This window comes from Dromiciops gliroides, chromosome 5 (genome assembly GCF_019393635.1).
Source record: "Dromiciops gliroides isolate mDroGli1 chromosome 5, mDroGli1.pri, whole genome shotgun sequence".
NCBI lineage: Eukaryota > Metazoa > Chordata > Mammalia > Microbiotheria > Microbiotheriidae > Dromiciops > Dromiciops gliroides.
This window is the reverse complement of record NC_057865.1, coordinates 105,267,385-105,283,162: the sequence shown is the minus strand read 5'-3', so window position 1 is coordinate 105,283,162 and position 15,778 is coordinate 105,267,385. Positions and strand designations below refer to the sequence as shown.

At 36.3% G+C, this 15,778-nt stretch overlaps 1 protein-coding gene across 2 annotated transcripts in view; it reads right to left on the bottom strand.

Annotated features, from left to right (window-relative positions):
- KDM7A (lysine demethylase 7A) overlaps positions 1-15,778 on the bottom strand; it is a 93,861-nt gene that overhangs the window by 57,411 nt on the left and 20,672 nt on the right. For both annotated transcript variants that reach the window (XM_043965113.1, XM_043965114.1), the window contains exons 2-3: positions 12,743-12,828; positions 1,142-1,259 (exon numbers count right to left, since the gene is read on the bottom strand). In XM_043965113.1, coding sequence (XP_043821048.1) covers positions 1,142-1,259; positions 12,743-12,828 — 204 coding nt within the window. The remainder of the gene's footprint in view (positions 1-1,141; positions 1,260-12,742; positions 12,829-15,778) is intronic.

Genomic DNA, 15,778 nt, shown 5'->3' with positions numbered 1-15,778 from the left:
CGTGGTGGTGGCAGAAGACAAGAGGAGAAGAACCAGGCCAGGTTGAACTCTGATCTCTCCTCTAGGGTAAATAGGTTTCCCCATCTTTCTGAATTCTATGTGTTCTCTCTTTACTCTTTAATAAATGCTTAATGCCTAAACTGTTGCTGAAGCTTCTCATTTATAAGTAAATCCTAGCTGGGGACAGGAAAAAAGGTGGCCATACATTCGATTTTACACATCACAGTTCCTACAAAAATCTTCACTCCCCTCCTCCCACCCAACTCAACCCTATTTAGTCCTCCAGGATCTTTGAGGTCCAGAATTCTGGATCTTCAGGCCTCTCTATAGCATCTCAAGAGAGTGCTCAGCACCCAAGGGCCCTACGCCTAGAGTTATGCAAGTCTAAGTGCAGCTGTACAGTTCTATTTGTTGTCACATCCCTGGGCTTCTGTGGTCTCCTCCCAGGGGCTTGCCCACACTGGCTGCCTCTGGCAGCACAGCCTTCTTAGTAGATCACAGATATGTCCTGACCACTGTTATGGTGGGAAGGTCAGCTGGTTTGGCTGGGCTGACTCTGACTTTGCTAGCAGCAACTTTTCCTCTTGCCTACTGGCCTCTGGCTGACCTCATGTAGTTCTGGAGTGGAAAAAGTCACCTACTCTAGTTTCTCATGAAAGCTCTTGATCAAAATTACTTAGTCAGGTGTGATCATGCTGGAACTGGGCAGTCTTGACTCTGTTTAGCCAGACATCTTGTACGAGATTCTTAATCATGATAACATAACCAGGCTCTCTCAGGCTTCAGGAAACCCCAACCCATCTGACTAGCCTTAAAACACAACCAACAAATTCACATAGAATATCATCTAGAAGAAAGCTTATCGATGTTTTTGGTCTTTAGTATCACCAATGGAGCTAAGCATGATCTAATTTAGGTGCCTCTAGCATTCCTAAAGCATACACAGAAGAGTACTAAATAATGGTGGGATAAAAGACAAAAGGAGAAAAAGCAAAAGAAAGGGAAAGATGAAGGTGGTGAAGAAATGAAAAGTATGACAAAGAACAGCTCTACCCCATCCATAACTAGTTAAGGGAAGTGAAAGGAAAACACAGCATCCAAACAATCCTAGCCATTTTTTTTTCCAGAACAAAGTGCATACCTTGGGAAGACCCGAGCACGTAATTCCTTCACAAAAGTTCGTGTCCCAGCTTGTACTGGTTTGGAACCATCATCATTCTCTGTGTAGTCATGTCTATGCCAGTTCCTCCTCTTTTTCACTGGAATTTTTAAAAATAAAAATATTTTTTATAATTGAGATTCAAATAGTAAACATATATGTAATAATTATACCTTCTGATCATTCATGATTTACCATGGCCAAGCAGGTCAACCTACTAGAAATGAGCTTCTCTACTTTAGGCTGGTCTCCAGTCAAAAAAAACCCCTAAAAACTTTATTATTAAGTTCTTACCTTTTAAAACCTTTTTTTTTTTTTAGTGAGGCAATTGGGGTTAAGTGACTTGCCCAGGGTCACACAGCTAGTAATTATTAAGTGTCTGAGGCCAGATTTGAACTCAGGTACTCCTGACTCCAGGGCCGGTGTTCTCTATCCACTGCGCCACCTAGCTGCCCCTTGGTTTTTTTTTTTGGTTTGTTTTGTTTTGTTTTTCTTTTTAAAACTTTTAATAATTTGTCTGAGCTTGAGTTCCCCTACAATAGCCTTTGAGCAACAAGGATCATTGCAGGCATCAAAACAGGACTTTAACTGCAAATCTGATCGTTATGTCCTGGCACATGGCTTGGCAATTAATAAATATTTGTTGATAAAATTAAAATAAAAAATAAAAATTCTAAGAGTGAAAATCATCTTCTGTAAATCTCATTTTGTGCAAGGTGACATTAAACAGAAATTTTAAAAATATATTTCTAAGTCTGAAATGCAAATTTTGTTTGATGACATTATCCTGGGTACTTCAATTTTCTTACAACATCATTTTGAATTCTAAAATTCTAAAGCAGAATTTGAAGATGGAAAAAATGAAATTAGAACAGATGATACCTTAAACCAATAATTACCTTTAAAGATTATAAAAACTAATGTTATTTGTTATCATGGTTGTCTGGAGAGGACCAGATCATATCACATAATCACTTTTAGTATATTTTCTCCCTTTTTGGACCACCAAAGTACAACCAAAAAAAATTTACCAGAAAGAAAGGACATGGTGGTAAAGAATGGTTATCTTAAGAGTAATTAGCTCTAAAGAAAGACAGACAACATTCAAAATCACCTAAGATAACCTTACATGTTAAATGTACCAAGATTGTAACTGTTAACCCCAGTTTGGTCCAAAGAGGAAGGAGAGGTCAAACTAGAAAATCTTTAAAGAATAAATATTTTTGTTCTGACAAAAAAAGTGAAAGGGAAATTATTAATATGAAAAGATGATGCAGAAGGTAGTTTGATATGCAATTTCTTGCAAGAAGTAAAGCTTATGCAATTATAACAAAAAATAAGTATGGCTTAAATACATAATTCAGGGTTAACTAATAATGGAAGGCAGGATAAGCCTATATTATCACAGCAGAATAAAAAAAGTTGCCCAGACATAGCACTTTTGACAACATCTACAGAAAACGGCTCAATTGGCTCTGAAAAACATCTGGCTTCCCTTTTCCTGAGGCAGTTTCACTCCTACTAACAAATAGCATCTTTGGCATCCTACATTTTAGGGAGCTTCTAGCATATATTCATTTTTAATAACTAAACATGTAATAAATAGCTACTAGGCACTGGGGATACAAAGGCGAAACAGACAATTCTCACCCTCAAGTCACTTAAATCCTATGGGTAAAAAGGGAGAAATATAGCATGTATATAGATAAATATAAGGTGATCTGAGAAGAAAAAGAGTATTAAAAAGGGAGCAAGTGGGTCAAGGAAGGCTTTAATAAAAAGGTGGCATATGAGCTGAACTTTAGGAAAAAAAGAATTCTAAGAGATGTAGGTAAGGAGAAGGAATATTCCAAAGCATCTATAGCCTGTACAAAGGCAAGGACACATGAATACATTAAAAGGGTTGAGATGAATCAAGACTGGAAGGGTAAGTGGGAACCAAATTACAGAGTTCTAAAAACCACTAAGCTAGTAATTTGTATTTTATCCTACTGGCGATAAGAAGCCATTAAGCAATAATGCTTTGGTACTGGTTAAGAAATAAAACAGTGGAGCAAAAGAAGATCCCAAAGCAAATAAACACAGCAGCCTAGTGTTTGACAAACCCCCAAACCCCTGCTCTTTAGATAAGACTTCTCTATTCAACAAAAACTGTTGGGAAACTGCAAAGCGGTCTGGCTGTAGGCATAGACCAACCATAAACCAAGATAAGTTCTAAATATAAAAGGTAATAACTTAAACAAAGGAGCAAGGAATAAATTACGTTAGATCTCTAGATAAAGAGTTCATAACCAAATATGGGATAGAAAAGATTACAGAAGTTATCTCTTTGGAGGATAAAACTAGTAGAGGTAAGGCAGTGTGAAAGGTTATACATAGTTTAATAACATTTTGGGAATAATTCATAATTCCTTTCCATAATGGCTGGACCAGTGCACAGCTCCATCAACAGTACATCTATGTACCTGTTTTCCTACCCCCACTCTCACTCCCCAGCATTTGTCATTTTCCTTTTTTCTCAACTTTGCCAATCTGATAGGTGTGAGGTGGTACCTCAGAGTTGTTTTAATCTGCATTTCTCAAACTATTAGTGATTTAGAGCATTCTTTCATATGCCTATTGATAGCTTAGATCGGAAAACTTCCTGTTCATATTCTTTGACCATTTATCAATTGGGGAAATGGTTCTTATTCTTATAAATCTGAATCAGCTCCCTGTATATCTTAGAAATAAGATTTTTATCAGAGAAACTTGCTACAAATATTTTTTCCTATTTATCTGCTCATCTAAATTTAGCTGCATTCGTTTTGGTAGTGCAAAGGTCGGAGGACAGTCTGCATTTGAACTAAACAAAATGAATAGTCATGTCTATGCAAGAAAGTGAGATTAGAAATAAGAGGGATGAAAAAAAAAAGAAATAAGAGGAATGGACTGAAAGAAGGCAAAGAGGTAAAAAAAACCCAGAAGCTTTATATTCCAAAGCCTTGAGTATTCTACTAGTATTTTTTTTTTTAAAAGGCCACAATTTCTAGGAAAAAAAGCTAGGATCATTAAAGGAACTCTGAAGTTTCCTGAAGATAATCCAACCCATTCTCCTGTTTAATTTGGGGCCCAACTCATCTGCATTTTTACTGTTTATCTCGGATACATCTGATGATGGACAAGCTTTATAGGATGTCTATTCAAATTTGTATTATAATCTAGATAACAGTCATTCTTGGGGGTAGCTAAGTGGCACAGTAGATAAAGCACCAGCCCTGGGGAGGACCTGAGTTCAAATCCAGCCTCAGATACTTGATACTTATTAGCTGTGTGACCCTGGGCAAGTCACTTAAACCTCATTGCCCCGAAAAAATAATTAATTTAATTTAATTTAATTTAATTTTTTAAAAAAACAGTCATTCTTTATTGACTTAATTTTTCCTCCGTGGATACTTAAGCCAAATTATTTTGAGCTTCTACAAATATGTTTCAGGAGATATTCAGGGGCTTAATGAAATGAGTATGTTAATATATGCAGAGAAGATCACAAATTTAGAGGTGGATGGGACCACAGAGGTCATCAAATCCAATCCTCTCATTTTATTGATGAGGAAACTGAGGCTCAGAGGTTTAAATTACTTGCCTAGGGTCACATAGCTACTAAGTGTCTGACACAGGATTTGAAATTCAGTCTTGTTTCATCCAAGCCTAGCACCCTAACCACTATAGCACACTGCCTCTAAGATGAGGAAACATCACTGAGGGGGCACTGTGTTGTAGTAGGAAGAACATGGAACCTAGAATCTAAAGAACCTCAACACCCACAGGGAATCCCTCAACTTGGATTCTGCGGGACTGTGTCATAACAGTGACACAGTCTTTTGAAGAGCATACTTCTCCCTACTTTATGCTCTGCTTTGTGTTTATGACCAAAGGAGAGAATACAATTATTTCTGTCGTTACATCTTTCAAGGAATACTGAACTATTTTGATGTATGAATGGGAGGGTACACTGTTAAAAGAGAGCCTTTAAAGTACTGACTTGACCTCCTGAACCAAGTGCTTTTTAAAAAATAACCAAACAATAAGCACAATGGACATTTGTATCCTAACCCTAACCCTACATCTTTTAGTCAACTGAGTGATGGTAAAGATGTAGTTTCCTGTGGAGTATCCCTTGCAAAAACCTACCCTGTTCCTTATTAATTGTCTCAGGATGTCCTTTGTGTATGAAGATGGTTCTCATAAAAAACTTTATATACATGGGAAAGTAAACATGTGGATCAACAATTGTTGATGCTCTCTCAGTTGCCTTTTTCAGTATTAATAAGGTCTACAATTTTGTGTTAATTTATAATTAACTTTATTTTGCTTCTAAACATGAACAAATCACAGGAGAATTTCCTATATTCTTTTCAAAAAAATACAATATTGAATACAAATATCCTTTAAATACATGCATAAATGCACACATGCATAAAGATAAAAGCAGCAAGCTGAAGACAGTGGAGATGGGGCCACTAAGGAAACTCTGGAATGTCCCAGAGTTTAAAACATTCAGTATTGTCCTCTACAAAGAGAAATACCTGGAGTCATCACCATCTTTTGGGGGTTTCCTCTTATTTTAGGACTTTAAGTAGGGGCATCTTCCATGAAACTAGCAAATATCTTTCAGCAAGCATGTGCCACTGTTTTCTGCCTTATTAGATACTAATCTTCAAAAAGATCACTGTACAACTTACAAGTGAATATTGTTTTAAAGAGTAGAGGGGTCCAGCTTTGGTTGCTGTTTGGCAAATGCTCCAAAGCAGACATCGGATAGGCTAAAATGTGAATTGGTACCATGCTGTCTGAATAATACCTAACAAGAAGAAAATTCTAGGTATAATAATGATATAGAGCAACACCAAGAAAGGAACTAAAGAGGAAGTTCCCCAATGGGACAACTAAAATCTTTTAACAGTAGAGAGAGACAGTACAATCAGAAAGGACACAGAAAAAGATGATTCTCTAAAGGAAATACTGCCAGATCTTGGAAATTTCTGGACTGTTGAAAAAACAAATGGCCAGTTGCACTGATCTTTGCACATGGAATAGTGAGGAAGTTCATGTCAATTAACAAAAGATGATACATCATTATTGAAAGAAAGAACCTGGGGAAAAGGAGATCAAAAAGCTCTAGAACTGAAACCTGGAAGGACTTGCATGAACTAATGATGAGTGAGATGAGCAGAACTAGAAGAACATTATACACAGTATCATCAACATTATGTGTTGATCAACTGTAATAGACTGGATTCTTCTCACCACTACAATGGTATAAGAAAGTTCCAGGGGACTCATAATGGAAAAGGCTCTCCAAATCCAGAAAAAAAAAAAAAGAACTGTGGAATATGGATGCTGATTGAACCATACTATTTCTTTTGGTTTTGGTGCTGTTGTTTTTCTATTTTGAGGTTTTTCCTTATTGCTCTGATTCTTCTCTTATAGCATGACTGATGCAGAAATATGTTTAATGTTCTTATGTATGTGTGTGTGTGTGTGTGTGTGTGTATGCATATGTATAACCTCTATCAGATTGCCTGCTGTCTGGAGGAGAGGGGGAGGGAGAAAAATTAGAAATTAGAAATCTTATGTAAACAAATGCTGAAAGCTATCTTTACATGTAACTGGAAAATAATAAAATACTTTTATTTTAAAAGAAAAGCTCTAGAACTTTGAAAATTCCCTCTAGATCCTTAATATTTAAATTATTTTCATAAAGAATTTACTTTTTTCTATGACTTGGCTATGTTAAGAGTAAAAGAACACCATGCTGTGGATACTGACTTGTAACACTGACTATTCTAAATAGACTTTATTGTGATATTTTGCTTTTACATTCCCTCCATTTTAATCAATCAACATTGATTAAGCACATACTATGTGCCACTTACTGTGCTAAGTGATAGAGATACAACAAGAATGAACCCATCTCTACTTTACAATACTCACAATAAGCTTAAAATGGGGGAGACAAGAAGTTATGTATAAAAACACAGAGCGCAAATAAACAAATACACATACAGAGTGTAATGAAATACAAGATAGTTTGGAGGGGAGTGGGAGGATCAGGAAAGGCTTCATACAAAAAGATGGTACCTCAGCTGCATCTTAAAGGAAAAGGAGTATTCTATGAGGCAAAACTAAGGAAAGAATATAAGCTAGGTATGGGAGATAGTCAATGCGAAGCACAGAAACAGAAGTTGAATGTCATATGTGAAGAATGAAAGGATCAATTTGGCAGGATCACAGATTAGACAGGGAAGGAGGGGGATGGGAGAATATCCAATGCAGTTGAAAAGGTAGGTTGGAACCAACTTGTTAAAGGCTTTAAAAGCTAAACAAAGAAGTTTATATTTATTCCAGAGGCAAAAGGAAACCAATGGGTTTGGCTAGGTAGAGGATTGATGACATGGTCATATCTGTGCTAAAGGAAAACTGCTTTGGCAAGATTGTGTAGAATGAGCGGGAGTGAGGAGAGACTAGAAGCAAGGAGACCAATCATGAGGCAGTTATAATAACATAGGTGAAAGCTGAGATGGGCCTGAACTAAGGTGCTAGCTGTGCGAGTAGAGAAAAGGAGCTGGATACCAGAGATGTGAGCTACGTAAATATGGCAAAATTTGTAACTGACTAGAGAGTGTGGAGTTGAGGATAATACCAAGATTACGAACCTGAGACAAAAAGGATTCTGATGCCTTCAAGAGAAAAAGCAAACTTTGTAAAGGGGTAGGATTTGAGGAAAAAATACTGAGGTCTATTTTAGACACGTTGAATTTAAGATGTCTTTGGGATATACAGTTTGAAATGTCCAATAAGCAAATGGTGATACAGGACTGAACCTCTGGGGAGAAACATCAGCATATAGATGATAGTTAAACCCACAAGAGCTGAGGAAGTTACCAAGAGAGGGCAGAGAGAGAGAGAAGGAAGGTCCAACACAGAACTTCTTGGAAAACATCCACAATTAATGGACCAATTTAGATTGTAGGCCAGAAAAGGAGGCTGAAGTATCCAGGAGAGAGTAGTAAATAGTGTCAAGAGTAGCAGATAAGATGAAAAAGGATTAAGACTTTAGAGAAAAAAAAAACATCAAATTTGGCAATAGTCAATAATCAACAAACATTTATTAAGTGCCTACTATGTGCCAGGCACTCTGCTAAGTGCTGGAGATAAAGATTAAAAGAGACAGTTTCTGACCTCAAGGAGCTTAAAATCTAATAGGGGAAGATAACAAACAAAAGAAAGCTGAAAGGGGGGAGGGTCAGTTATCCAGCACAGGGTCAAGGTGAAAAAGTTATTGAAGTCAAAAATGAGTGCTGCCAGAGAATTCAGGTCCAAAATGAATGCAGCCTGGTAAGAAAAATGTCTGAGATCTCTCTCCTGTCCCCTCTCCTTATGTGAAGGAATTTATGGCTCCAACCTCCCATCAGAAGGTATGTACTAATAAGGTATAAGCAGCAGGGCTGATTGGATCTGGCAAGATGATGAGATTTCCCAATGAGGAGTTTACTGGGGAGCATGGTGGAAGAAGTCCAAAATGAGTGCAGCTAGGTGGAAAATAATATATCTGAGGAAATGACTGATAATTTTGAAGAAAACAGATTCAGTGCCAGATTGCAAAAAGTGAAGCTGTGAGAAGAAAAGTCGAAGCAGCAAATTTAAACAACTTTTTCAAAGAGTTCAGCAGAGAAAGGGAGAAGAGATATAGGATGACAGCCAGAGGAAATCTCTGTAGGGACTAGTGAGTGTATTTTGGATTTTTTAAAGGATGGGGAAGACTTGGGCATGTTTAAAGGCAGTAGGGAAGGAACCAGTAGATAAGGAGAGGTTGAAAATCTGAGAGAGAGGGGAAATTCATAATAAGAGAGATGAGAGGAGAACAGAACAAGGGCTAAATGGGTAAATGGGCTCAACTATGAAAGAATCACCCTTTTGTCAGAGACTGAGAAAGAAGAGGGGAGATGGGGGGATGGTTTCAAGAATTTTAAGATGAAGCAGATGGAGATGACTGAATTCAAGCTAAACAGCTTCAATTTTTTTTCAGTAAAGTAAGAGGCAAGGTCTTCAGCTGAGAGAGAATAGGAAAGGAGGCGGTATCAGAACAGGCCTCAAGAACAAAGAAAAGTTTGAGATAGCTGGGGGGAGGGGGGGATAGAGCAATTAGGTAATAAGTGGATAGAGTACTATACCTGAAGTCAGGAAGACTCATCTTTGTGAGCTCAAATACTTACTAGCTGTTTGCCTCAGTTTCCTCATCTATAAAAGGAGCTGGGAAAGGAAATGGCAAACCATTCCAGTATCTTTGTCAAGGAAATTCCAAAAACTGGGTCATAAAGAGTCGAACGTGGCTAAACAACAAAAAAAGCATGAACCTAACCCAGTGAGATCCCACATAAGGTTGGAGAACGTGAATCTGTAATATACCTAGTCAGCACAGATATGAGATGTACTCTAGTTTCATTCAGCAGAGAATAAAAGAGGCAAGTGGCGAAAGCAATCTAGGACTGACTTTTGTTGGGAAAAGCAGTAATAAGACAAGGGGACTTTTGGGTTAAGGTCGGAGAAGGAGGGAAGTAAAATCAGAATGGAGATAATGGCTTGAGATAGTACTGAGGACAGAGAGAAGAGAGTTCTTGATGAGGGCAAAGAACAGGTGCAGAAAGAGTAAAAGATAAACAGGTGTATTATAAAAGGAGATTAAGACCAGACAGGGGAATGTCAAGAGTTTCTAATGAGGGAAGTGGAACGCTTGTGAATAATGGCTAAGATCTAGTGAACAACTATCCCTAGGGTGGAGTAAAGCAGTAAGACATGGGACACTTAAGGAGTCTGAAAAAAATGGGAGATGAGGAAGTTTGAAGAAGCATCTGCATAAAGACTCCTTGTATAAGAGCAGGAGTTGGGAAGGAGAGGAATAGAGGTGCTGAACTCCTTGAGAAAGGAGGGAGAATACCTGATATACACTAAAGCTACCATCATTTTAACTTGGTAGAAAATTCTGATTGTATGGACTTAAAAAAAAAGAAAGGCTACTGAGTAAAGGAGAAAAAAGGAAAGTCTAGAAGTGACAATGGAGAGCAAGGAGTATTCAGACTTCCCCCCTCCAGAACCAGTATGTGACCTACCTGCATCCCTCTCCATCCCCTTCCAAGAAAGGCATCCCTTATAATCAAGATTTTTTAAAAAGAAAAAAAAAGGGAGAAAATTCAGTAAAATTGATCACCAAGGAGCAAAACCTCCTCTAACAATGAAGATCTGCAACTTCTCCCCAACTGATTATCTTAGAGTACTGTCTGAGAATGAGAAGTTACAAAAGCATTATGCCAAAGGCAGAACTTGACAGGTTGTCTTGATTCTCTATTTACTACAATATGATGCTGTTTTTCTATTTAATTTAACACTACTCCAAAAAGCACAAAGAGTATGAAAATTATTAACTTAGTGATTAGAGAATACATATGCTGAAAACATATTGACACTATTGCCAAGACTAACATATCAGAAAATTTTTTGTCTTTGTAGATAATCAAATTTAACCAAATTTAAGCAGTTTTACTTTTTTGTAGGCCAACTTATCTGTAATATTCCCAATAAACCCTTTAAGTAAGCAAAAAAACAATTTCTGAGCACCAAATAGGTGTCACAAAACCTCCAAAGGACAGGTGAACTGTAAAATGTTTCACAAGATAAGTGATTAAAAAATAAACCAACAGGGGCAGCTAGATGGCGCAGTGGTAAAGCACCGGCCCTGGATTCAGGAGGACCTGAGTTCAAATCCGGCCTCAGACACTTGACACTCACTAGCTGTGTGACCCTGGGCAAGTCACTTAACCCTCATTGCCCTCATTGCCCTGCAAAATAAATAAATAAATAAATGAATGAATGAATGAATGAATAAACCAACAAGGTGGTTGACAGCAGCTCAAATTCATAACTGATATCAGAGAGAGAAGAAAGAAGAACTATTATTTTAAAAGCACTACATTCTGGAGCCATTTAGTGCAGAGATAAAAATCCACTATATACCTCAGTACTTCAACTCACAAGTGTCTGGAGTGAAAGCCACTTTGAACAAAGTTGGCATGGAGATGAAGTAAGATGAGAAGTATTCTGTTTTCCTGAGCACTACATGATGGTTTAGGAGTATGCAACAGCAATGCCTTTTCAAGTATGGGTAGATTTAAAAATAAAAATGACTACAACTTAAGTTTTCCCTGTCCTCCCATTCCTTCCCTATCCAGCCAGAACACACCAACATTTTACTTTCCTTGTCTGCTTACCTACTAAGTTAACTCTGTGGTGCATTACACAGGATTGGAGTAATTCATTTCCAATCCCCCACTACTGGAAGCTAGTGGGAATGTCTGTCTTATGCTGTAATACTGTCATAGGCATATCATTTGAAGTAAATATATGACTTGAAAATAAGAATTACAGATCATCTAAGATAAGTGAAATCTAGCTAGCTCTACCAAGGCCATGATGATACTAGCACCAGGACTCCACAAAAGCTGGTCATTATGTAACAAATGGTCAACCTTTGCATCACTGGGCAAGAAGCCGTCCTGAGAGTCTGAGGCCTGATTTTAACTCAGGTCCTCCTGAATCCAGGGTTGGTGCTCTATCCATTGTGCCACCTAGTTGCCCCCAAAAGTTTTATTCTAAATCGCCTATTTAGACTGCATACATTTCCACAGAAAAGACATTATAACTAGTAGGTAAATTTCCCAGATTAACGAAATACCCATATTTAATCATTATTATCACAGGAATATTAGTCCACAGAAGCCTGGTTTTTATAACCTAGAAAAAATTGTTTATAAAATAGTCCTACCCTTTTAAAAATTTCAGTTAATATCAGCTAAATGAAGCAAAATCACAAACACTATAAAACAGAGTTTCTGAAAAACTGCAAAGGATCCTAAATTATACTCTACGTTGGTATATTCAGAAAAATACTTCAGATTCATCTTCAAATCAAACCATGAACTAAAACATATTCAAGTTCTAGCAGTCTACAATTCCCATTCTAGAGGTTTTGACTACAATGAAAAATTATAATTCTAGTCTATCTTATAGTCTAAATTCTTCTTTTTTTATAGTCTAAATTCTTAAACAAAAAAAGACATTAAATAATTCAGAAGTGTTTATCAGTACATTTTTATTGAACATGTTAGCTAAATATTTTATTTTCTGCTAAAAATCTAAAGCTGCACCCCCAAATAAAAGTTTGTTTAAAGGATTTTAGTCTGGTTACATATTCTGTAGGTTATCACAGATACTTTCAAAAGCGACCATTTTTCATTTGTAATATGATTGAATAATTGGATTGAGTAACCAGAATCTGAGCATAATTTTCACTTTGTTTTGACAATTAATAACTTTAAAACACAAACTTCCTGAACTAGAAACAATTTGATAATATATTTAGAACTTATTCCTAATTATCTTCTGCAAAACATTTTTGTAGTAGTACATGACAGTGGCATAACTGATGAGAACGGGGTATTATCACATATTCCTGCATTGAAATTAGTTTGCACAACTAGTACTTACTTAAGGAAGATCCATGGAGAACTGCACAGTTGGGACAGTGATATAGGTCAATATCAACAGCATGATGTTCTTCTACTCTAACACAGCTAAGATAGAAAGAAAAAAATAAAATTCAAAATCAAAAATAACTTAAAAAGAAAACTGCACCAAACAATATGTACTGAAAGGTTTAGTCTTATAAATATGAAACTAAAATTTCCAACAAAATTTTAGTTGTGTAAACACACACACACACACACTCTCTCTCTCACATGCTACACTGACAGAACATGCCCAATTACTTGCTATACAAACATGGAGAAAAATTTCAAAGGATCAGGAGCAACTCAACACAAATTCTACACTATCAAAAGCTAGTAGGAATGTCAGAAGTAATTCTGCCCATTTTTTTGTAAACAGTATTTTATTTTTTCCAATTACATGCAAAGATAGTTTTCAACATTCATTTGTTGTAAGATTTTGAGTTCCAAATTTGTCTCCCTCCCTCCGTGCCCACCCCCTCCCCAAGACAGCAAGCATCTGATATAGTTTATGCATGTACAATCATGGAAAACATCTTTCCACATTAGTCATGTTGTGAAAGAACCACAAAAAAACAACAAAAAAAGTGAAAATAGTATGCTTTGATCTGCATTCAGACTCCATAGTTCTTTTTCTGGATGTGAAGAGCATTTTCCATCATGAATCTTTTGGAACTGTTTTGGGAACTATATTCCTGGGAAGAGCTAAGTCATTCATAGTTGATCATCATACGGATGTTGCTGGTACTATGTACGACATTCTCCTGGTTCTGCTCACTTTACTCAGCTTCAGTTCATGTAAGTCTTTCCAGGTTTCTCTGAAATCTACCAGCTCATCATTTCTTATAGCACAATAGTATTCCATTACATTCATATACCACAACTTGTTCAGACCTTCCCCAATTGATGGGTATCCCCTAGATTTCCAATTCTTTGCCACCACAAAAAAGAGCTGCTATAATTATTTTTGTATATCTTTTCCCCTTTTTATTATTTCTTTGGGATACAAACCTAGTTGTGGTATCATTGGACCAAAGGGTATGCACAATTTTATAGCGCTTTGGGCATAGTTCCAAATCATTCTCCAGAATGGTTTGATCAGTTCACAACTCCACCAACAATGCATTGGTATGTCAATTTTCCCACATGTTCTCCAACATTTATCATTTTCCTTTTCTGTCATACTAGCCAATCTGATATGTGTGAGGTGGTATATCAGAGTTGTTTTAATTTTCATTTCTCTAATCAATAGTGATTTAGAGCAAGTAATTCTGTCTTAAGCCACAATACCTCCAAAATCACTATAATTGAAATCACTGTATAAATAAAAAATAAAATAAGTGCCCTTACCTGGGCCAGATCAATGAAATGTTGGCCCTACTATTCTCATGGCAAGAAAGATAAGCCAAAGAAACTGTGTTCTGGTGTCATGACCATGGTGAACCCATTAGTCCAGTTTTGGGGAGCTGATAAAATTTAAAATTAAAAGAAGCCAGACAGACCTTTCATACAGGCTTAAGCCAAGTTATCCTGGCATAGAAGAATACCATATGTGGCAGCTAGGTGGCGCAGTGGATAGAGCACTGGCCCTGGAGTCAGGAGTACCTGAGTTCAAATCCGGCCTCAGACACTTAACACTTACTAGCTGTGTGACCCTGGTCAAGTCAATTAACCCCAATTGCCTCACTAAAAAAAAGAAGAAGAAGAAGAATACCATAACCCTACTCATTTTCATATCATTTAATAAAGGCATGATTCATGTAAAGGTTGGCCTAGATAACCCATTCAACTCTAAGGCTCTATAATTCTGTGTCCAAGCCCAATTTTTAATCACCACTAGCAACTGAGCAACTTATTTCCTTGAGTGCATTAGTATCAGAAATAATCTGCCTTACTGATTATTAGCATCAATATAGATAACAATTAACACTTTTAATTAGGATAATTTTTAAATGCTGAAATATATAATTATATATACTAGAAAATTGCTTAACATTTTAAATCATCATAACAATGTAGTCAGAAACTAAGGTGTAGTGATGCATTGGTGGAAATAAACTTTATAGAAAAAATAAAGACTAGAGAATTTATAAATCAATGATTAATGCCAATAATTATTTTTTGTCTTCATATCTCAATACTACTACAGTACCTGGCACATAATAGACATTAATCCATAATCTATACATGATTATTGAGTTGAATATTATGTTAACAATAAGAGCTAAAACTTCACAACCTTTGACCCAGCGATTCCATTAGTAGGATTGTACCCTAACCATATTATCAAAAAGTTATTTATTTTTTAAAAATTGTTCAAAACAGTATTACTAATAAAAGACAAAAACCAGAAACATCTAACATGTCCAATAACCAGCAAAATTTTATATAAAAGAAATGGAATATTATTGTACCGTAAGAAATTACAAATGACAAGTCTAAAGAACACAAAAAAATATAGGAAGATATGAAATGATGCAGATTAAAGCAGAAACAGAACATGCAAATTGACTGCCACTAAAATAAATAGAAAAATACAGAAGAAAAAACCGTTTAGAAGAGTCCAAAGAAGCAAATAACATGTTTTTGCTACTTTCTGTTTAACTCAACTGATATTTTAAAACAAATATAAAATAAGTTTACCAATTCATGTAGTGTTTCTATACATTTGGTTTACCCTCGTAGTCCTCAAGTCAGACTCTACCTCTTTCTTTCATTAAAAAGGAGCTTTCTATTGGGTTATCAAATTGAAAATAAAAAATTTTTAATACTAAAAGAAAAGAAGTATGTCATTGCCTAATGGCAATTTTAAGATCAGGAAGAGAAATACCTAAATGAGCAATGAATTTACAATTCTGCAATTTTTTTAAAGGAGTCGAATAAATCGAAATGCAATTTCAGTTGTTCCTTTGTATAACGGAGGGTTAAATACAAAATTACTAAGAGTCCATCTTATACTTTAAAAACTGAAATCCTTATGTCCCCGTGGGACTTGGATGCTCTTTCAAAAGTGGCC